At 54.2% G+C, this 21,286-nt stretch overlaps 2 protein-coding genes across 2 annotated transcripts in view; both read left to right on the plus strand.

Moving 5' to 3' along the window:
* Window positions 1-1,485: 1,485 nt before the first annotated feature.
* On the plus strand, window positions 1,486-17,531 carry ELAC2 (elaC ribonuclease Z 2). The gene is made up of 24 exons (XM_057423421.1): window positions 1,486-1,742; window positions 1,817-1,867; window positions 1,959-2,029; window positions 3,496-3,560; window positions 4,165-4,222; window positions 4,691-4,759; window positions 5,232-5,387; window positions 5,874-5,932; window positions 6,543-6,601; window positions 6,686-6,758; window positions 8,020-8,132; window positions 8,676-8,774; window positions 8,961-9,099; window positions 9,176-9,261; window positions 10,674-10,783; window positions 11,554-11,650; window positions 12,371-12,509; window positions 13,077-13,115; window positions 13,279-13,388; window positions 13,803-13,902; window positions 13,983-14,103; window positions 14,310-14,388; window positions 15,357-15,501; window positions 17,143-17,531. The coding sequence occupies exons 1-24, from the start codon at window positions 1,486-1,488 to the stop codon at window positions 17,383-17,385; spliced, it is 2,538 nt and encodes an 845-aa protein (XP_057279404.1). The 3' UTR covers window positions 17,386-17,531.
* Window positions 17,532-19,794: 2,263 nt separating this feature from the next.
* Window positions 19,795-21,286, plus strand: part of LOC130606909 (dynein axonemal heavy chain 9-like) — a 39,945-nt gene continuing 38,453 nt past the window's right edge. Inside the window, exon 1 of the mRNA XM_057423542.1 lies at window positions 19,795-20,142. Within this exon, the coding sequence (XP_057279525.1) occupies window positions 19,795-20,142 (348 nt within the window). The remainder of the gene's footprint in view (window positions 20,143-21,286) is intronic.

The raw sequence follows: 21,286 nt of genomic DNA on the forward strand, positions 1-21,286 counted from the left end.
ACCAGTCTTTGGAATCCCTTCCAGCGTGTGAGCTGCCCCAAAACACTGCACCTGGAACAGCACGGGCCACTCGAGTCAGAGCCCTGAAGAAGCTTTTGTGCTCCCAAAGGTGTGGAAACAAATGCATTAAGCCCCCCCCCCCCCCAAAAAAAAAAAACAAACACAAAAACCACAAAGCTCTTTTCATGTTTCCTAATGATTCACCTGAGCATAAAATCATCCTCATGGGGAGGAAGCGATGCAGCAGTGGGGCAGGGATGCCCAGAGAGAGAATCCACCTCTAGGAACCTTCAACTTCTATTGGGAAGCAATATAGGATCTAAAGTGATGTTTCCCTTCCTATGTGGCTGCAGGGAGCAGGGCCAAGTGCTGGGAGTGAGCTTTAGGCTGCAGGGCTCTAATGTGGAAAACATGCATGAACAGAGCTTGCCTTTCAAAGCAACAAGCCTTTTATTTCATCCAGAAGTGGGAAAAGCAGGGAAAACCACCACGTTAATTGGTGTGAAGAGATGGGAGTCAGAAGAAGGGGAACTGGTGAGCTATAGATCTGCAGGAAGACTGAGCACAGATGTACAACAGCCACGGCAAGATGAGGTTTGGACAGGTCCCCACTCAAAGCGCTTGCTTGGATCACTGGAAAAGAAAGGGAAGAGCATTGGCATTAAGAATAAAGGGAGACTGTTTTGAAAGCAAAGCCCTGAGGAAGATAAGGCTCGCCTTTGGAAGCAAGGAAGGGATATTGATGATCAGGACTGTTTATGTTGGGGTACTCCGGTTACAGCACAGTGTAGAGCAGCAAACACGAAGCCTCAGAGGGCTCGGAGGGGGTGTAGAGAACTCAAGGATAAGCACAGCTGCGGCCTGAGTGCTCGGTGGTTGTGAACAGCACCTGAGCAAGGCTCCTGTGGAGGCGCAGCTTGTGAGCAACGGGGAAATGGTGGCGTGGGTTCTGAGGGACCTTGGGAGGGCTGAGCTCTGGCTCAGCCCCGCGGCCACGGGGTTTATCCAGCCTGGTCTGACCACGAGCTCTGAGTGACACGTCAAGAGGAAACGGCCTCAAGCTGCCCCAGGGCAGGTTTAGATGGAGCTGAGGAACAATTCCTGCCCCAGAGGGTGCTCAGGCATTGGAACAGGCTGCCCAGGGCAGGGCTGCAGTCACCGTCCCTGCAGGTGTTCACACAGCGTGGGGACGAGGCCTCAGTGCCATGGGTTAGGGGTGGCCTTGGGCGCAGCTGGACCGGATGAGCCTAAAGGTGTCCCCCTTGTCCTGACAGCGCGGGGAGCGGGGCTCGGCCCCTCCAGGGCCGCGAGGCCACCGAGCCCCAACACTTCCCCCTGGGGCCCGGGCCCGGACCCGGACCCTGCCGGCGACCACACGGGCCTGGGGCGGCGGACGGGCGTGGAGCAGAACCGGGTTTCTCGCTTCTCATTGGCTGTCCCCCGTCACATGGCGGGGCGCGGGGCCGCCGCGGAGGCGCTGTGCGGATGTGGGCGCTGTGGCGGGCGCTCGGCCCCGCGCGGCGCGGGGCGGGCAGGGCCATGGCGGACACCGGCGCCGCGGCCTCCTCGGCGGCGCGGCCCGCGCGGCGGCCCCGGGACGTGCCGCGCCACGTGTGGGCCCGCGAGCGGCGGCGGAGCGCGGGCACGGGCCTGGCCGGGCCTAACACCGTCTACGTGCAGGTGGTGGCGGCCGGGAGCCGCGATGCCGGAGCCGCCGTTTACGTGTTCTCCGAGTTCAACCGGTGAGTGCGGGGCCGTCGGAGCCGGGAGCCCCCGCCCGGGCCCGCCCTGAACCCCCCTTCCTCTTCCCCTTCAGGTACCTCTTCAACTGCGGCGAGGGCACGCAGCGGGCCATGCAGGAGCACAAGTAAGTGCGGGCAGGCGGGGGGGAGCCCGGGGGCCGCGGCGGGCCCTGCTCACCGCTCCCGCCCCGTGCCCCCCCCCCCCCCCCCCCCCAGGCTGAAGATCTCGCACCTGGACAGCATCTTCCTGAGCCGGGTGGCCTGGGCCAACGTCGGGGGGCTGCCAGGTGAGCGGGGCGGGCTGGAGCCGGCCGTGGCGCTGGGAGCTGCCCGGGGTGCGGAGGGGAAGCGCGGTCACGGCGGGGTGTGCCCGCGGCGGTGCGGTCAGGGGGAAGGGGGAGGTGCAGCCCCGGCCTCACCGGCCCGAGTCATGGAACGGTTTGGTTTGGAAGGGACCTTAAAGCTCCTCCAGTTCCAACCCCTGCCAGGGGCAGGGACACCTTCCTTATAGCCCCCTTCAGACACTGGAAGCTGCTCTGAGGTCTCCACACAGTTTCTCTTCTCCAGGCTGAACAGCGCCAATGCTATCAGCCTGTCTCCATACAGGAGGTGCTCCAGCCCCGATCATCCTTGTGGCCTCCTCTGGACTTGCTCCAGCACCTCCATGTCCTTATATTGAGGACACCAGAACTGCACACGATGCTGCAAGCGGGGTCTTAGGAGAGCAGAGGGGCAGGATCACAGAGGGGCAGGATCATCTCCTTCGACCTGCTGCTCACACTCCTGTTGATGCAGCCCAGGATACGGTTGGTTTCTGGGCTGCGAGCACACACTGAAGCCGGCTCATGTTAAGTTTCTCATCAGCCGATCTGCCAGAGCAGAGACGTTACCAGCCTGGCACTGCCGGCAGGGGCTGCTCCTGAGTTACAGGCACCTCCTGGGCCTTCTGCCCCCCTCCTGTTCTCAGTGCAGGGTGAAATTAAAGAAGGTCCCTTCTTGTCCCTCTGCTCTGCTCTGGTAAGCTCCCACCTGCAGTGCTGTGTCCAGCTCCTGAGTCCTCAGCACAGGAAGGATGTGGATGTGTTGGAGAGGGTCCAGATAAGGACCACAGAAAGGGTCAGATGGATGGAGCATCTCTCCTGTGAGGAAATGCTGGGAGAGCTGGGCTGGTTCAGCCTGGAGAAGACTCTGAGGAGACCTTATTGCAGCCTTTCAGTTCTTAACGGGGACCTGTAAGAAGGATGGCAGGGCCTGTTGTGGTAGGATGAAACGAGGAAGATTCAGGCTGGATGTGAGGAAGAAATTCTTTACACTGAGGGTGGTAAAACGCTGGCACAGATTGCCCAGAGAGGTGATGGATGCACCATCGCTGGAGACAGTCAAGGCCAGGCTGGATATGCTTCTGGACAGCCTGGTCTAGTGGAAGGTGTCCTTGCCCATTGCAAGATGAGCTTTAAGGTTCTTCCACCCCAAAGCAGTTTGGGATTCATTAAAACTGGAAGTCTTCCAGGAAGGAGCACCTCGACAATCCATGCAGGTAACTGGCTCTAAATTGTGACTGTCAGGATTTGGGAATCTTTTCCTTCTGCTAAGTGGCTTGTTGAAACTGCCACAAAGCTGAGGTGAAATTGAGTTTGGATCTCGGTTCAATTCCAGCCTTCCTGGAGAGAACCAGGACTCCTTTAGGGATCTTTCTTCACTATCCACCAGCGCTTACAGGGCTGTGATAAAGCTGTTTCTCCCTTTCTTTTAGGTATGATTCTCACATTAAAGGCTATGGGGCTTCAAAGATGTGTTTTCCTAGGGCCACCAAAGCTGGTAAGTGGGGAAGCTTGAAGAAGGGAACCCTTCTAGTGTTAAAGCTGACCTTGGAATTGAGAGAGCTGGTAGAACAGGAGTGAATCATCATACAGGTGGAAAGTGCTGGTCTGAGCAAGTGCCAGCCTGAAGGTTCTGCCAAAGGGCTGGCTTTGAGAAGCAAATCTCTTCAGTTACATACAGGACAGCATCAGACTGATGCTCCTTGAGCCTGTCTTGTCAGCTGAGGTTCTAGTAACTCATGTTTCCTCCAAGGGCAGCCTTTGTTCTCCCATCTGCTTCCTCTCAATGTTCTTTTAATAGAAACTTGGTCTCTGATCTCCTGCTTAATGTGCTGCTTGCCAGACTAATGCCATGACTAGGCTGGTCATTCGCAGTCCTCAGCACTATTTCATTTCCTTACAGTTTCTGCTGACTACATTGCTGGAAAGGATGGGGAGAGTGGTTCTTGGGTTTCTTTCCTCTTTCTAGAGGAGCAATGCCCATGGGATGTGGGAACCTGCCCAGTGCTTTCTGGCTGGCTGTGTGCTGCCCAGGTTTTGCCTGACATGGTGCAAAGCCTTTGACTTCACTGAAAGGAACTGATATGCTCTCTCTTTTCCAGCAAAACTATTTGAAAGCGATTCGGCAATTCCCTGGGCCCCTAAAAAGAATGGATTTAGGTATGTGGGGAGTGATGTTTAGTGAATATGAGCTTGGAATGGTTTTGTTTCAGCTGTAGCCGAGGTTGCATCAAAAAGTCACACCTGCAGGATAGAACCTCTGGTTTAGATCCACTCAGTTTTAAGCCTTTGTTTTGCTCTGATACCCGCTTCAGATCCATAGATAGTTTCCAGCTCTGTTTCTGGTAGGCCATGGCCAGTCTGTTGGACTATTAGACAGCATTGTTTTAAACCACTGTGAAGGCAGTTTGCTTGCAGAGTCTGGCAGTGAACTACCTTCCCATGGGGTCATGGACTGCTTCTTGTGGATATTGGGCTTTTAAGGCGTAATTACTCAATCTTTACAGTTGGGCAGAGAAGGGAAGGAGGGGGATATTCATCAGGCTTTGTTTAAGAAAGATACAAGAGTTTTTCCTGATTGAAATCTCCTTCTGAGCCTGTTAATGCCAGTTCCTGATCTCTTTCCAGCCGTGCAGCTGCACACAGAGCCTGAGTATAAGGATGAGACGATGACAGTCCACCAGATACCTCTTGCAGGTGAGCATGTGAGGCTGTAGTCACGCAGGAGAAGCACTTGTTCACTAACCACGCTCAGGGTGGCTTCTGGTTGCAAGCCTGAGTAAGATGTCTATTAAGCTGCATGTGTTTCTCAGGAAGAGAATCTCCTTCAAAGAGACAGGACCTGCTGAGTTGGGGCTTTGGATTGTTCCTTTAGGTGTGGGTGTGTAGAATGACCTTGAGCTGTCGCTGTGTTCAGCTTTCTGTGGTCTCTTACTGCTGGGAGCTGTGATTCCCATAGTGCAGGCACAGACTTGACAGAGTTGAGCCATTCTGACAGTTGGACTGTGGAGTTGGATGGTGGATGGCTCCTGAAATGTGACTGGATTATGCAAGCACAAGTCAGACTGGGGGGGAGGAGCCTTGTGTTCTGGTCAAGAAGCATTCCCTCTTCCATATCTGTCCCTTGGGATTGAGTGATTTTTCTCTGGTTTTATTGGATTTGGGACAGGAAAGCCACAAGCTGCTGAAAGTATGTTGCCTCAGAGTCCTGGAGCATCAACCCAAGGTGGAAATAGCCCTAAAGGAGATGCAGGTCCTGGATCCCCAAGAGCTGCACAGCAAAGCTTGGAGAAAGGCAAGGAAGAAGAAAGCCCAAAGGAGAGAGGTGAAAAAGAAATGGTATTCCCTTTTTAACTTTAATGAAAGGATGCCCAGTTAAGGAGATGTATTTGTCCTCCAAGCTGCTTGCTGTCTGGAAGTAAGGTCCATAGAGAAGCTCAGCTGAAGGAGCAGGATGTGTTCTGTCACTTTGGAAGTTGACACGGAACTAATAAGGCATAGAGATTGGACACGATTCCAGCTTGGGGTGGGGATAGCCCCTGTAGTAGTTTGCCGCTGGCTGGAGTGGGTGCTTCAGCCTGTGTCATGTAATTACAAGGGGATGTTTGGATTAGTTACTTGTCAGTCTTGGGCTTTAATTTGGTTTCTCCCAGCTGAAGCCATGGGCTTTCTGCCTTTAGGCTCATTCAGCATTCTGCTGCTGGGCTGGAAGATGTTGCTCCTGTTGGTGCTTTAGCAAACATGGACGCATTTTGGTTTTAAGGAAGAATGGTAGTGATGATTGTGAGTGGTCTTTTGCTCTCTTTTACAGGTGCTGAACAGAAGTGTGCAGGCAGGCACCCTGACCTGGTCATGGCTTTCCTTTGTAAAGTAAGCTTGGGCATAAAGGTATCAAAATCGGTGTAGAATAGAAGAGTATTTCAGTTGGAAGGGATCTTCAACAGTGACCTTGTCCAACTACCTGATCACTTCAAGGCTGTGCAAGCATGTTATTAAGGGCATTGTCCAAACCCTTCTTAAATGCTGACAGGCTTGGAGCGTTAACCACCTCTCTGGGAAGCTTGAGCCAGGGTTTTCCACCCCTTTCTGTTAAGAAATGATTCCTAATGTCATTAGGACATCTTGCTAAGCAGATCTAACTGGAGATGACATTTTCCAGCAGGGCATTGAAGCTGTTTTGTGATGCTGCTCTTCAGAGTGGCTGGAGCATGAAGAAGAATGTGTGAAAGCTGGAGGCATATTTGAGCAGTGTTCTTTATAGAGCAGCCAACTATGAGTGGACAGGTTCCATTCTTGCTTCATGCTTACAATGGGGAAATCTGTACTGCTCCCTTGGCTAAAGAAATGTGCAAGAAGCAGCTACAGCATCTTGGAGACAAAAAAGTCTCTTCTGGGGAAAATGAGACCAGTGGAAATCCATGGATCTTGTTTCCCATCTCTCTTATTTGGCTGGTAATTCTGCTTTGCTTCTTCCTTTCAGATTCACCCCAGGAAGGGAAAATTCCTGGCAGCTAAAGCACAGGAGATGGGCCTGCCAGTGTGAGTACAGGATCCCAGCTGGGTGATTGGGAAACCCCAGGCACATTGCTGGCAAGCTGAATGTTTCCATGCCCTTTGTTTCAGGGGAACTCCAGCCATTTTTCCCATAATCACAGCTCTCAAGAATGGGGAGAGCATCACTTTTGAAGGCAGAGAGGTAAGATGTGGCTGTGCTTTGTGCCTTGGCTTTGCCATCCTCCCTCCTTCACCAGGCTCCCGGGGGAATAATCTTTTTGTGTAGATTTTGCCTACCAGTAATTACTGGGACATGGGGTGGGTTTTTACACCCATTTTTGAGGGACCTTAAAGCTCATCCAGCTCCAACCCCTGCCATGGGCAGGGACACCTTCCACTAGAGCAGCTTGCTCCAGGCCCTGTCCAGCCTGGCCTTGAACACTGCCAGGGATGGGGCAGCCACAGCTCTGGGCACCCTGTGCCAGTGTCCCACCAGTGATGTCTGCCTGTTCCCTCTCACCCCTCCTTGGTGTGGTTTTTGCTGGTTTGGAGCTTTGAGTGGCTACTGGTGAGTGACTGCTCCCTGTTCTGCCTGAATGTGGCTCCTGTGGGGAGCATGAGTGGGGCTGTGGCAGGGTGTGATGAAGGAGGTGTGCTCTGAAATGAATTCACTTGTGCTTATGGCTGTGCGGCTGCTGGTTGTCAGAGCTTCTTACCTCCCCTGCCCAAAGCTGATGCAGGTCTAGGAGTGCATTAGTAGAGTTAATCCCTGCATGGGTTGGACGCTGGCGTAGCTGTCACTCCCTCCTTGCTCTGGTTGCTCCTCTTGCACCAAAAGAAGTCCAGTGGCTCCTGTGTGCAGGGTCTTCATGTCTCAAACACTAGTGTGAAGTGAGAGGCAGAGCCAGCTCTGGCCATGTCACAGGTGATCTGTAAGTGAAGATCCTAACCTGGGAGATGTGACTGATGTATGTTTGTGTCATAAGAATTCCACAAAGTATTTTCTTAATCATGCTTTTGCTCCTGTCTGAAGCTGCCATGGGTACCCGGCAACTGCCGAAATTCCCTTCCTCTGTGTTATGTTGGGATTTGCTCCAAGACCACAGTTGGGATTTGTTGTCACACAGCAAAATGCAGACTTGTGTAGCGAGAGCAGAAAGGGAACAAGAACTGCATTGGTTGGTTTGCTGAGCATTGGGAGTTGCTGCTGGAGCTGATGTAACAGCTCCCTAAAGAACCATGGAATGGTTTGAGTTGGAAGGGACCTTCAAAGTTCATCCAGTCCAACCCTGTGCAATGAGCAGGGACATCTTCTAGATCAGGTTGCCCAGAACCACAGTCAGCATGGCCTGGAATGTCTCCAGGGATGGGGCATCCACCGCCTCTCTGGAGTCAAACACAGTGATGCAGGAAGGTGTGTGTATAGCCTGATGGTGGTGTGGTCTGTGTGTATCTGCCTGCAGCTCTTTCCTGAAGAACTGTGCGCCCCTGGTGACCCTGGCCCAGTGTTCATTGTGCTGGAGTGTCCCCACGAGGGCTTTGTGGATGCTGTGTGTGACAACGAGACCTTCCGAAGGTAACGGGGTGGTGTGGGGGGCACATCTATGCCAAAGAGAAGCTCTTATTCTGGTGGTTCTTGGGGCTGATGTCTGTGCTCCTTGGCACTATTAAGGAGGTAGAGACCCAGGAAAGGCCTGGTGGTGTGTTGAGCCTTTTAGGAAAGGCAGGGCTGTGCAGGACCTGTGGGGTTCTGTCATGGTCACAGGCTGCTCTTCCCTTAGGAGCCTTCAAAGAAGGTCGTGCACTGGAAGGCAGCAGTGCAGAGACTGCTGCTTCCCTGTGCAGTAGAAGCCTGGGCTGCGTGTAGCATCTCTGCAGGGCTTGTGCAGAAGCATGGCAGGCTCCTGAAAGGCTCTGCAGGTCTTGCTCTTGGAGGAGAGGAACTGCCCTGGGGACAGAGCGCAGGTGGCAGCAAAGGCAGGCTTAGGCCTTGTGGAGCCTTGAGCTTCCTGTGCTCTGCCTGCTGCAGGGGGCATCTCTGACAGCACTCACACGGGAGAGGGGAGGCCAAGGTGATGGAGGCTGAAGCTCAGGTGCTCTCTATTTGAACGTGCCCCAGGTACCAGGAGGGAAATCCTGAGCATCAGGTGGCCTTGGTTATTCACATGACTCCAGAGGCAGTGCTTCGAGACAGCCGCTACCAGCAGTGGCTGCAGAGGTGGGTGATCTCATTCCTGGAGTGTCACTGATGGGCAGCAGCATGTTCTTATCATGTTGATAAGAGCATCGTCCCAGAACGGAAAGAGCTGTTGGCTGGCAGTAGGGCTCTGCTGGCTCGGATGCACGCATATGCCAACTCTAATGTCGGACTGAAGCCATTGTGCCCTTTGTTGTCCTCTTGCAGATTTGGACCCGGAACTCAGCACTTGGTGCTCAATGGGAACTCCTCTGCCGTGCACAACCCACGCAGCTACAAGATCCAAACTCAGCTCAACCTCATCCACCCTGAGATCTTCCCTCTGCTCAGCACCTACCAGAGCAAGGTAGGCCAAGCCCTGAATGCTTGTTTTTCATGCTCCTGAGCAAAGAACATGTTTAATGTCGCTCTTCTCCCTGCAGGAAGAAGAGGCTGTGTGTAGCGTGCCCATTGTACGAGGAGAATGCCTCTTGAAATACCACTTCAGACCCCAGCAGGAGTGGCAGAGGTCGGTGGGAATCTTTGGTTGCTGGTTTTGGGGTGTTCTGGGTGAGTCTGTGCTGAGGGTGGATGGGGCGGGGGGGCTGATGTCCTTTGCACATTCCTCCTGGTGGCTGTGCTGGGGTAGCTGCTAAGCTGTCAGTTGTGTGCCTGTCCCAGGAAGTCTCAGACAAGGTGTAGGACGTGGTCTGGAGTGCTGTTTCTGTCGCTCTTGTAGCCTCCTGCACTGCTCTGCCCTTTGCTTTAACCTTGTGCGCTGTGCACACAAGTGTGGCTGTGGCAGAGCAGGCGGTGGCAGGGAGAGACTCTCTGGGGAGCCTGGTAAAAGTCCTGCTGGGCTTTCTGGGTCTTCAGAGGGTGCCAGAGCTGTGCTTGAACACTTGCAGACTTCCCTGGTGCTTGTTTTGTGGGCAAGTAGGTGAAGCTGCTCAGTGAGGAGCTTAAGGGCAGGGACCACATGGGGATAGCAGCTACCATGGCTCGAGCTTCTGGCTCTGTTGGGCAGAATAGAACACAGATGCAGTCACCACATGGGAGGGAAGGGATGGGAACCAGAGGGACACTTGAGAGGTGGAACAGCGCGAACCACATGAAGTTCAACCAGGCCAAGTGCAAGGTCCTACCCCTGGGTTGGGGCAATCCCAGGCACAGACACAGGTTGAACAGAGAAGGACTTGGGAGTATTGAGTGAGAACATACTGAACATGAGCTGGGTTCAGTGTGTGCTTGAGCCCAGAGCACCACCATGTGCTGGGCTGCACCCCCAGAGCGTGAACAGCAGCTCAGGGAGGGGATCCTGTCCATCTGCTGCTCTCTGGGGAGACCCCGCTTGCAGCACTGTGTGCAGTGCTGGGGTCCTCAACATCAGAAGGACATGGAGCTGTTGGAGCAAGTCCAGAGGAGGCCACGAGAATGATCAGGGGCTGGAGCAGCTCCTGTATGGAGACAGGCTGAGAACATTGGGGCTGTTGAGCCTGGAGAAGAGAAGCTGCGTGGAGACCTCAGAGCAGCACCCAGCGTGTGAAGGGAGCTAGAAGGATGCTGGAAAAGGGACTCTTCATCAGGGACTGGAGCGATAGGACACGGGGTGAAGGGTTCAAACTGAAACAGGGGAGATTTAAATATAAGGCAGAAGCTCTTCCCTGTGAGGGTGCTGAGGCGCTGGCACAGGGTGCCCAGAGAAGCTGTGGCTGCCCCATCCCTGGCAGGACACAGGGGCTTGGAGCAAGCTGCTCTAGTGGAAGGGGTCCCTGCTCGTGGCAGGGGGTTGGAACTGGATGAGCTTTAAGGTCCCTTCCAACACAGGCCAGTCTGGGGTTCTGTGACTGTTGTAAGACTGTTTTGGCACACTGTGCTTGGACAAGTGCTGTCTTTTCAGTTCCAACCCTGCCCCATCCTGCTCCTGGTCTGTTCTTGCAGAGATGCTGTGACTGTCTGCGATCACGACGCGTTTGTTAGTGAAGCTTTGGACCTCCCTGACTTCCAGGCCCGAGTGAAGGAGTGCAGAGAGAGCCTGGCTGCTGTTCCAGGTGAGAGTCAGCAACTTGTCTTGGATCGGTGTAATGGGAAGTAGGTGGTCTTGGTGACCCACTGCCTTAGAACCCAGACAAAGCTGTGAACATACAGTTTTCCTGAGACCTGAAAGATGCTTTTAAGTCCTCCTGGAGCTGTACAGAGGCCAGGCTTAGTGCAAATGGAGTTGTCTTGCTTCAGTTGGGTTTAGGCCATCTTGTGCTTCTGTTTTTCTGAAGCTGCTGGGTCTGGGGACTGAGCACTGCTGGGGGCAGAGACAAAGCAGCCATGGATTCTTGCTCCAAGCTGAGCAGAGCCCTGCTCATGTTGGGTGCTGTCGTAACAGCCACAGTGTGAGTCTTTGTGTCCTGGCTCTAGATCCAGCTCTCTGGGAGGCACTCTCCTCCAAATCCCAGTTGTCCTGTCAGCAGTGATGCTCCCATGGTATGGCAGAGCACCACTCACTGCCTGCATCCTGATTCTGGGCCAGAGTCAGGGCAGTGCAGAACAGGAGGAATCAGGTCACTGCTGAGCTGCCAGCTCTGTCATTGAGCAGAGGCCTTGTCTGCCCACCTCTGGATATGCACTTGACTGTGATGTGTGCTCTTGGTGATGCTCATTCTGTCTTCCCTCATACACCTTAGTGCTGTAGGAAAGCTTGAGGCTGAGGGAAGCAAAAAACACACTGGACATGAAGACCATGGAGTTACCAGGCTCTTGAACTCAGTGGTGTCTGACTGGGCAGGATGTGGATAAAATTGCCTGAAAATCCTTCTGTTTTCTCCAGGAAATATGGGTGCTTATCCTGAAATTGTGTTCTTGGGAACAGGATCTGCAATTCCAATGAAGATCCGAAATGTCAGTTCCACGCTGGTAAATACCAGGTAAATCCCAGTGCCACGCGTGCTGCTTGGGCCGGCTCAGTGTCTCAGAGGGCTGTTTTGATGACACAGGGAGAGTGCCCCTCTTGTGAAGCCTGTAGGACTTGTGTCAGGCCCCTGTGTCTCTGTAGGGGAAGACCTGAGAGCCACCTGTAAAGCCAAGCATTCAATGTTTGTGAAGCCAAACATAAATCTCATTTCACCGTCTGCTCCGAGGGTGTGTTCAGCATTAATACGAGAGCACAATGAGCTGTGCAGGCAGAACAGTCTTTCTAAACCCATGGCTAGTAGAGCTGGAGTTGCATTTAGAGGTTTAGAGCACTGAGAGCTCTGTGCCTTAGAATCATAGGATCACAGAATGGTTTGAGTTGGAAAGAACCTTAAGATCGTCCAGTTCCAGCCCTCTGCCATGGGCAGGGATGCCTCACTAGACTGTCTCACCCAAGGCTCTGTCTAGCCTGGCCTTGAACACTATCAGGGATGGGGCATTTACCACTTCTGGGCACCCTGTACCAGGGCCTCATCACCCTCACAGGGAAGAACTTCTGCCTTACACCTAACCTGAACTTCCCGTTTCAATTTGAACCCATCACCCCTTGTCCTGTCATTACAGTCCCTGATGAAGAGTCCCTCTCCAGCATCCAACCCAACAGATCCCCTCCCTGAGTGGGCCCTGGGCAGAGCTCATGCAGTGCCCACTGTCATTGTCACTTGTCTTGTCAGCTCTACCCACTCCCTGCTCTTGGACTGTGGAGAAGGAACCTTTGGACAGCTCTGTCGCCACTACGGAGAGCAAGTTGACCGGGTGCTGTGTAACATAGCAGCTGTGTTTGTGTCTCACATGCACACTGACCACCATTCGGTAGGTGGGGGGGTTGGAAGGAGATGGGCTCCTGTCCAGGCCTGCTTTGCTCCTTGGGGTTTGGGAGTAACTTATGACTACAGGCTGCCCTGCTGGCAGGGATGCCTGTATTCATCTCCTCTGCATTCCTAAGGCACTATTGAACCTCTCTGTTTCTCATCCCCTCTCCCTTTCAGTTAGGGGTCCCTGCAGATTTGCTGGGACCATTTGGAGCTGCAGTAGTTTAGCAGTGTCCAGCCCAGCTTGCTTCAGTGCTCTGCAGTCACTGCTCAAAGGAGGGCGAGTTGCTGTTGTAGGTTGGGCCTGAGCAGGGCCTTTGCTGGTCTGCTGCCTTGTGCCTGGAAAGCACAGCAGCACTGGCAAGGGCTGAGGGGCTGCTGGCCACTGGCCTGGGGTAGGAGCAGTGCCACTGTTCCCACAGCTCAGCAGTTTGCAGTTACTGGAAAGGAGCTGTCATCTATTCCTGACTATAGACCTTCCAGGCGCTGCAGCGAGCTGGGGTAGCGCTGTTGTTACTTCCACCCCAGACATCTCTGCAGCTTTGTGTCTTGTTCACTCCCTTTGCAGGGGCTGCTGCACATCCTGATGGAGAGGCGGAAAGCTTTTGTAAGTAGTGCTGCTGTTTCACTGCCCCGCACCTCGCCTTAGGGCGAGGGGAGGGAACTTCAGAGCAGTGAAAAAGCACCATCCTTTCCCTTGGTATTTCATCTCCGATTTGGTGTATATCTGGTATTGAGTTTGGTTTTTTCCCCCGCTTTTGCTTTTCCAGGCAGCCCTTGGTCAGCCTTTCAGCCCCCTGTTTCTGGTAGCACCTGAACAGATCATGCCATGGCTACACGAGTACCACAACCACTGTGAACTGATTCTTGGAGACATCAAGTGAGTGTTCTGTGTGGTATGTGGAGGAATGGCCTTGCTGGGTCCTTACTCAAGGCAAACTGCTGTCATCCATTCCCCAACCCCTTTACTGAAGGTGACTGACTCCTTCTATTGTGTAGAATTAGGATGTGCAGTTTGCAAAGGAGAGGGAGACAGTTTATTACAGTTGTGCTACTTCATAGAGGCCTAAATGCTGCTTCCCCTTCAGAGAGTTGGGGAAGTGAACAAAGATTCCTGGAACAGAGTACTGGGCAGTGGGGGGGAAGTGGTTGGATGAGTTTCTGGGCCACTGGGTAGTGTGAGCCTGCACAAAGGCATCTTGTTTGTAAGGCTGTGAACTGAGGAGAAATCATCTGCTTAGAGACAAGATATTTTCCTTTGTACCTGTCCTTAGTTCTCTCCCCTCCATTACAGGATGATTCCATCCCAGTCCCTTGTGAAAGGCTGTGAGAACATCAAGCCTAAAGCTAAAGAGTTTGTCAGCTCTCTGTTGCAAAGCTACGACTTGGCTGAGGTAAGCTCCTGAGCTGGCAGGGACAGTTGCTGCAAGGGGCCAGGGGGGACCTGAGCTTTAACACTTGTGTCCTTGTTCAGTTTCAGACTTGTGAAGTCCAGCACTGTAAAAATGCTTTTGCATGTGCAATGATCCACAAATCTGGCTGGAAAGTAGTTTACTCTGGGGACACAATGCCCTGCATGGCCTTAGTACAAATGGGTAGGTGACAAACACCCTCTGCTTGAAGAAGGTCTTGGAGAAAGGTCTGGAACTGTTGGTATCCCCTAAACTAGTGGGCACCCCTAGACCCTCGGTGCTGTGCCTGCAACACACCAGGGTTCTAAGAGGGGGAAATGAGAATTCATGCAGGCAGTTGAACCAGTCTGTATTCACCTGAACATTGAATATATGCTTTTTGTACCCAGGTAAAAATGCTACCCTGCTGATCCATGAAGCAACGCTGGAAGATGGCATGGAGAAAGAAGCTATAGAGAAGACACACAGGTAGGGGATGTTCTGCTGTCTCTCACGAGGAAGGCAGAGATGCTGAGCTGGGTTTTGTCCCTGGAGCTGGTGGTGGAGGGCCCAAGTCCTGTACATGGTTCTGGTGTGTGTAGAGCTCCTCAGTACTAAAATGCTGTGTTGCTCATTGCACCAGTTTGAAGCCTTCACAGCTCCTCTGAAAGTCCCCAGAGAGTAGTAGATTGCGGTAGCTCTACAAATAGCCTAGCCCAAAGGCAAGGCCCTCTGCTTGATTATATGGAGGACTAAACTCAGGAGGTAGAAGATTATTAGGCAGGAATTCTTCCCTGTGAGGGTGCTGAGGCGCTGGCACAGGGTGCCCAGAGAAGCTGTGGCTGCCCCATCCCTGGCAGTGCTCAAGGCCAGGTTGGACACAGGGGCTTGGAGCAAGCTGCTCTAGTGGAAGGTGTCCCTGCCCGTGGCAGGGGTTGGAGCTGGAGGAGCTTAATGGTTCCTTCCAGCACAAACTATTACTCTGGAAGAGTCATCTTGTCCCTGCACCCAACTACATAATTTGAGCCAAGTGCTGCAATACCAAGTGTTCCCCCAGCAAAAGTGGGGAGACCTGAGAGCAGCTTCTTAGAATTCCATGTAAGTTGCTGTGCAGGAGCTGGACTTGCTGGCACCCCTGGGGCAAGTACTTGAATAAGCCCTTGTCCCCACTTTGTGGAGCTCTTCAATGCAGAGATCCAGGTAATTGCAGCTGCTCTCATGCACTTGAAGATGTTTGGAGGTCAAACCTGCCACCAGCACAGGTTGCCAGAGGAAGAGGTGTCTGCCTGTGGCTGCAGAGAGCAGGGACACCTCATGCTCCACCCGTGTCAGTAGGACCTGGTGGTGTGTGTGGAGGTGCCCTTGCATGCAGAGCAGCCAGCCCTGACCCTGGAGCAGCAGCACCAGCCAGGCTGTGTGTGAAAGGGACGTGGTGCCCTGTTCCTGTTCCTTTGCAGCACAACCTCGCAGGCAATTCAGACTGGGATGAAGATGGGTGCAGAGTTCATCATGCTCAACCACTTCAGCCAGAGATATGCCAAGATCCCGCTCTTCAGTGAAGACTTCAGTGAGAAAGTTGGAATTGCATTCGATCATATGAGGGTAAGTTGGGAGCTTGGAGCCAGCCTGTGGGAAAGGTTTCAGTGTTACTTTGGGAATGGCTGCTCACAAGTTGAATTCTCCACTCGTATCAATACACCATCTCCTTCTGAAGAGTCAGTCTCCTCTGAAAGAGCTCCTTTTGCTGCTAGCAGCAGATGTCAGTGTGGGGAAGGGGTGAGATGGGTGCTGAGGGCTCTTGAGAGTGCTGCTCAGGGATGGGATGGGCATCATATGCTCCTGGCCAGCTCCCCAAAGTTTATATGATGCTCTGTGGTGTGGAATACCCCTTTGGCTAGTTTGGGTCAAGTGTCCTGTCTTTGCTCCCCTTCTTTGCTTCTTGTGCCACTCCTCACTGCCAGAGCATGGGACTGAAAAGTGCTTTGTCAGGTAAATGCTGTTGAGCAACAACTAAAACTCTAAAGCTGAAACTATCTCAGGGCAGTATCCACCCCTATTCAACACCATGTATGTTGTGCCCAGATCCCACACTTTCCAGTACATCATCACCTTTCCTGCCTTATGATCTGTTCAGATATCGTTCTCTTGGCTATGGACAATCTCTGTAAAGTCTGTGGAGTTCATTCAGCCAGACAAGGGGGAATGGGTTTAAATTTAAACAGGGGAAGTTTAGGTTAGTTATAAGGAAGCTCTTTACTGTGAGGGTGCTGAGGCACTGGAATGTGTTACTCAAGGGAGTGGTGAATGCTCTGTCCCTGGCAGTGTTGAAGGCCAGGTTGGACAGAGCCTTGGGTGACATGGTTTAGTGTGATGTGTCCCTGCCCATAGCAGGGTGTTGGAACTGAATGATCTTAAGGTCCTCTCCAATCCAAACTGTTCTATGATAATGGGCTCTTTGACATTTCATATTGCTCCATTTCCACTCTGGAAACTTTGGAATCACGCAGTACTTCTGATGTGAAATTCGGTTTGCTAAGAGCTGAATGTAGGGGGTCTTTAACCAGTGGAAAGGCTGACTTTTGTCCTGTTCAAGTTCAGATAAAGCTACTTTATTACATCTGCAAATCTCCATATTTCAGCAGTTGCCTGATAAATTGAATCAGATTTGATTCCTACACATAGTGCTTAAATGTTCCTTTGGGCTTCATATAACTACGTAGGAATCAGGATGTAAATGAGCCATTAACTGCCGTGAACACTGAATTTGCCCAGAGCTGCACTGACCTGTTGTTCTTTCTGCTGCCTTCGCTCTTTGTTCTGTGTTGACTTTCACTGCCCCTTCGTTTAGAAAGCTGAAATTTAGCACAAGTCTTTTGAAAAAGAGTAAATGATCTTGTCAGAGGTATGGTTGAGTGAAGCTCGAGCGCCATCACTAGAGCCCAGTCTGACCATAACACTTCTGACGTCCTCCACTGGACCCTCAGGCTCTGCAGTGAGTGTAGCTCTTGTGGGTTTCTAACAGTGGCCACCATATTCTCCCTTCTCTGTTGGTGCTGCTGATGCCTCTTGCAGAGGACACGGAGGAGCCCAACACTGCTGGTGTTGGATTGAATGCAGCTATAGCAGTGGGAATAGTCACTGATGGAGCGAAACGTGGACAGGACCCACGTCTCGTAGGAATTAAATTGGAGGCAGGAAAACAAAGCTCAGCTCTCATGCAGGTGCTCCTGTGCTTTGTTGCAGGTACGCTTCAGTGACTTCCAGACCATCCCGAAGCTGATCCCACCTCTGAAGGCTTTGTTTGCAGATGACATAGTAGAAATGGAGGAGAGAAAGGAGAAACGGGAGCTGCGGCTCCTGAAAGAGACTGCTCTAATCCTGGAGAAGTTGAGTGCTGGGGAGAACAAGGAGGCACCGTGCCAGAAACGGAAACAAGTCAAGAACCATCAGGAACTTCCAAACAAGAAGCTTAAAAGTGTAAACTGAAAGAGACAGGGGCTGGGGATGCTCTGCAAGAAGAGGCCTTGCTCTGCGGGGCGCAGAGTGTGCAGCGCTGTGAGAGCCATGGAACAGGGCTGGCCTCAGTGTCTGGCTTTGCTTGGTCGTGAGGGATCTCCGTGGGCTGAAGCTGCTGAGCAGCACGAGGCCTTGTGGTGACAGTATCTGCCCCTGCAGCTCCTGCCCTGGGTCTCACCAGTCCCGCTCTCATTTTTCTTTTAGCCAGAAGTTGTTCTCTCTCAACTGTTTTAATTTGGGTTTTATGCTACAGGCTATGAGTGATGCAAGGGCAGCAGCCAGCCGTGTGCAGCTCAGCTTGGAGAAGCCCTGGAGGTGCCCTGGGTCCACTAGAGTGAGATGGGAAGCTCTCAGGGCTGTGAGGAATGTAACCAGGTATTGGCACCCAGAGGTGTTTGTATCAGCATAGGAGGAAATATCACAATAAAATGGGACCCAATTACTATTTAGGTTAAAGTCAGGATGCGAATGCTGCTGTGTTCCCATTTTATTGTGGTTTTCTCAGTTTTTTTCCTCCTGTTTTTTCAAATCCTTTATTTAGACTCTGAATAAACCACTGGACATGTGCTAGAGGCTGGGTTCTGTCTGGGTTAGTAATGAGGACTTGGCAGTTCAGACACCTACATGTGCTGGGCTGCACCCCCAGAGCGTGAGCAGCACCTCAGGGAGGGGATCCTGCCCCTCTGCTGTGCTCTGGGGAGACCCCCATCCCCCGCAGTCCTGATCCAGCTCTGGGGCAGCAGCACAAGAGGGACGTGGAGTTGCTGGAGCGAGGCCAGAGGAGGCCATGGAGCTGCTGCGAGGGCTGGAGCAGCTCTGCTCTGGAGCCAGGCTGAGAGAGCTGGGCTGGGGCAGCCTGGAGAAGAGAAGGCTCCTGAAGGGGAGACCTGAGAGCAGCTCCAGTGCCTGAAGGGGCTGCAGGAAACCTGGAGAGGGGCTTGGGACAAGGGATGTAGGGACAGGCCAAGGGGAATGGCTTTAACCTGCCAGAGGGGAGACTGAGATGAGCTCTTAGGCAGAAGCTCTTCCCTGTGAGGGCGCTGAGGCGCTGGCACAGGGTGCCCAGAGAAGCTGTGGCTGCCCCATCCCTGGCAGTGTTCAAGGGTAGGTTGGACACAGGGGCTTGGAGCAAGCTGCTCTAGTGGAAGGGGTCCCTGCCCATGGCAGGGGTTGGAGGTGGAGGAGCTTTAAGGTCCCTTCCAACACAAACCAGGCTGGAGTTCTGTGACTTAGTGAGGGAAAGCAAACACCTGAACTGCTCTGGGCACTGACCTGACCTGTTTGTGCATTACAGCGCTCATGTAAGTACCACAGCCTGCTGGAGCCTCAGGCCTGTGCTGGCTGTTTCCTGCCAGTGATGTCCCGCCTGCCTCAGTTGGCCCGTGGACATCCACAGCTCCGTGTGTCAACTCAAACTGATAACGTCTGAGGTGGCCTTTGAAGGCCTCTGGAGCAGATTCCCACCCTGGGTGCAGCGGCTGTGAGCTGGCAGTGGGCAGACAGGAGGAAAGCCTGGGGTCAAGGTGAGAGTGATGGAGGTTGCCTAGGGGTCAGCGTTACTTCTTCCTCACCAGTGTTGTGTCTGGGAGCAGGGGCGGGAGCTTTGTGCTGCTTCAGTTGGCTTTGCTTTCAGAGGTGGCTCAGGAAACAGTACCAGCACGCATTAAAGATTTAAGGCTTCATTTTAAGGGCATGGAAACGTAAGAAGGCAACTGGCAGCCAAGCACCTTCTGTTGATCAGCTGTGTTTTAAGTGTGCTTGTCTAGAGCAGAAAGGGGATGACCAGCACAGCTGGGTCCTGAAACCCCAGTGCAGGGCCTGGGGTAAGACTAAGTGAGCTGTTGTTATTGCATGGGTGTGAATTGGATCATTTCTTCTCATAGAACCCCAGCCTGGTTTGTGTTGAAAGGACCTTAAAGCTCCTCCAGCTCCAACCCCTGCCACAGGCAGGGACACCTTCCACTAGAGCAGCTTGCTCCAAGCCCCTGTGTCCAACCTGCCCTTGAGCACTGCCAGGGATGGGGCAGCCACAGCTTCTCTGGGCACCCTGTGCCAGCGCCTCAGCGCCCTCCCAGGGAAGAACTTCTGCCTAAGAGCTCAGCTCGGTGCTCATGGCTCCAGACCCGCCTCTCGCTTTCCTATGGAGCCGCCGCGGGTGCAGCGGGGCCCGGTGCGCTCCCCGTGCTGCTGTGGGTGGCGGCAGGGGCCAGCCTGGGCCGCTGCGCTCCCCGCGGGCTGGCTCCGGGGCCGCCCGTCCCGTCCCGTCCAGACGGGGCGAACGAAGCCCCCGGGCGGGCGGGCGGGGCCGGCGCTGGGCCCCGCCTTGGTGTGCCCCGGGCAACAGCGGCTCCGCCCGCAAACACGGCGGGTCCCGGCGCGATGGAGGTGGCGGAGGAGCCCCCCGCGAGCCCGGAGCCGGTCCCGGAGCCTGCCCCCGACCCCGCGGTGTCGCGGCTGGAGCGGTGCGCGGCGCTGGCGCTGGGCCCGGGGCCGGGGCTGGGGGCGGCGGCCCCGGCGCTGAGGTCGTTCCTGAGCGGGGCCGCGGGCCCGGCGCTGCTGGCCTGGCGCGGGCCCGGGGGGGAGCTGGAGCTGGAGCTGGGCCCCCCCCCGCCGCCCTCCGCCCGCCGCAAGGCGCTTTTCTTCCTGCGCCCGCCCGGCCCCGGGCCGCTGCTGTGCGGGGACCTCCCCGCAGAGCCCCTGCCGCACTTCGCCGCCCTCGTGGAGGAGGTAAGGCCAGGGCAGCCTCCAGCGCTGGGAGCGGGCTGCGGGGCTGCTCCTGCTCCTGCTGCGACTGGAGCCGCTCTGACCCCGCTACGAGAGAGACACTGAGGTGCTGGAGCGGGGCCAGAGAAGGGAATGGAGCCGGTGCAGGGCCTGGAGCACAGGGGTGATGGGGAAGGGCTGAGGGACCTGGGGGGTTCAGTGTGGAGAAGAGAAGGCTCAGGGGGACCTGATGGCTCCCTACAAATGCCTGACAGGAGGATGGAGCCAGGAGCGGCTGCGCTCTGCTCCCAAGGAACAAGGGATGGGACAAGAGGAAACGGCCTCCAGCTGCACCAGGGCAGGTTTAGATGGAGCTGAGGAACAATTCCTGCCCCAGAGGGTGCTCAGGCATTGGAACAGGCTGCCCAGGGCAGGGCTGCAGTCACCGTCCCTGCAGGTGTTCACACAGCGTGGGGATGAGGCCTCAGTGCCATGGGTTAGGGGTGGCCTTGGCAGGGCTGGGGTAAGGGTTGGACTGGAGGAGCTGAAAGGGCTTTTCCAGGGGAGTTGATTCCATGATTCACAGCACCTCCTCCTGCTTCATGGGGGTCTTTCAGTTAAACCTCCTCAGTCCTGACCCACATCAGTTGTGGGCCTGTCTAATGCTGCTGTCCTTGTGGGACACAAATCACAGGCTGGAAAGTGCTGGAGGGGACACCTCGATGTCCCCTGGTCCAAGCCTTGTTAAAGCAGAGCCACCCAAAGCCGGGTGCCCAGGGCCATGCCCATGTGGCTTCTAAGTCTCTGTGAGGATGCAGATGAGATGCCACAAGAAGCCCAGCAGCCTCATGCCAGTGCTCGGTTACTCTCGTGTGGAAAAGCCTTTCCTGGTGGTCAGAGGGAGCCTCCTGTAGCCTGAGTGTAACAAAGTGGTGCAGGAATAGGAGCAGCCCATGTCTGTGTGCATATTACATCTTGGTCCAGTGCTGGGTTCTGCTCTGGGCTCTCCTTGTCCATTATTGGGTTGTTTTTACAGGTGGGCTGTAAACTCCTTCACATCTCTCTGGTTTCTGCCCCTTGGTATCCACGCAGCTCCTTTATCTTCCAAGAGCTAAGCACGGGTGCACAGCCCAAGGCTCCAGAAACCAGCTCCAAGCTGGGCAAAGCC

This window comes from Pezoporus wallicus, unplaced genomic scaffold (genome assembly GCF_028554395.1).
Source record: "Pezoporus wallicus isolate ANWC-B61680 ecotype Strahan unplaced genomic scaffold, APGP_CSIRO_Pwel_v1 contig_8723, whole genome shotgun sequence".
NCBI classification, from domain to species: domain Eukaryota; kingdom Metazoa; phylum Chordata; class Aves; order Psittaciformes; family Psittacidae; genus Pezoporus; species Pezoporus wallicus.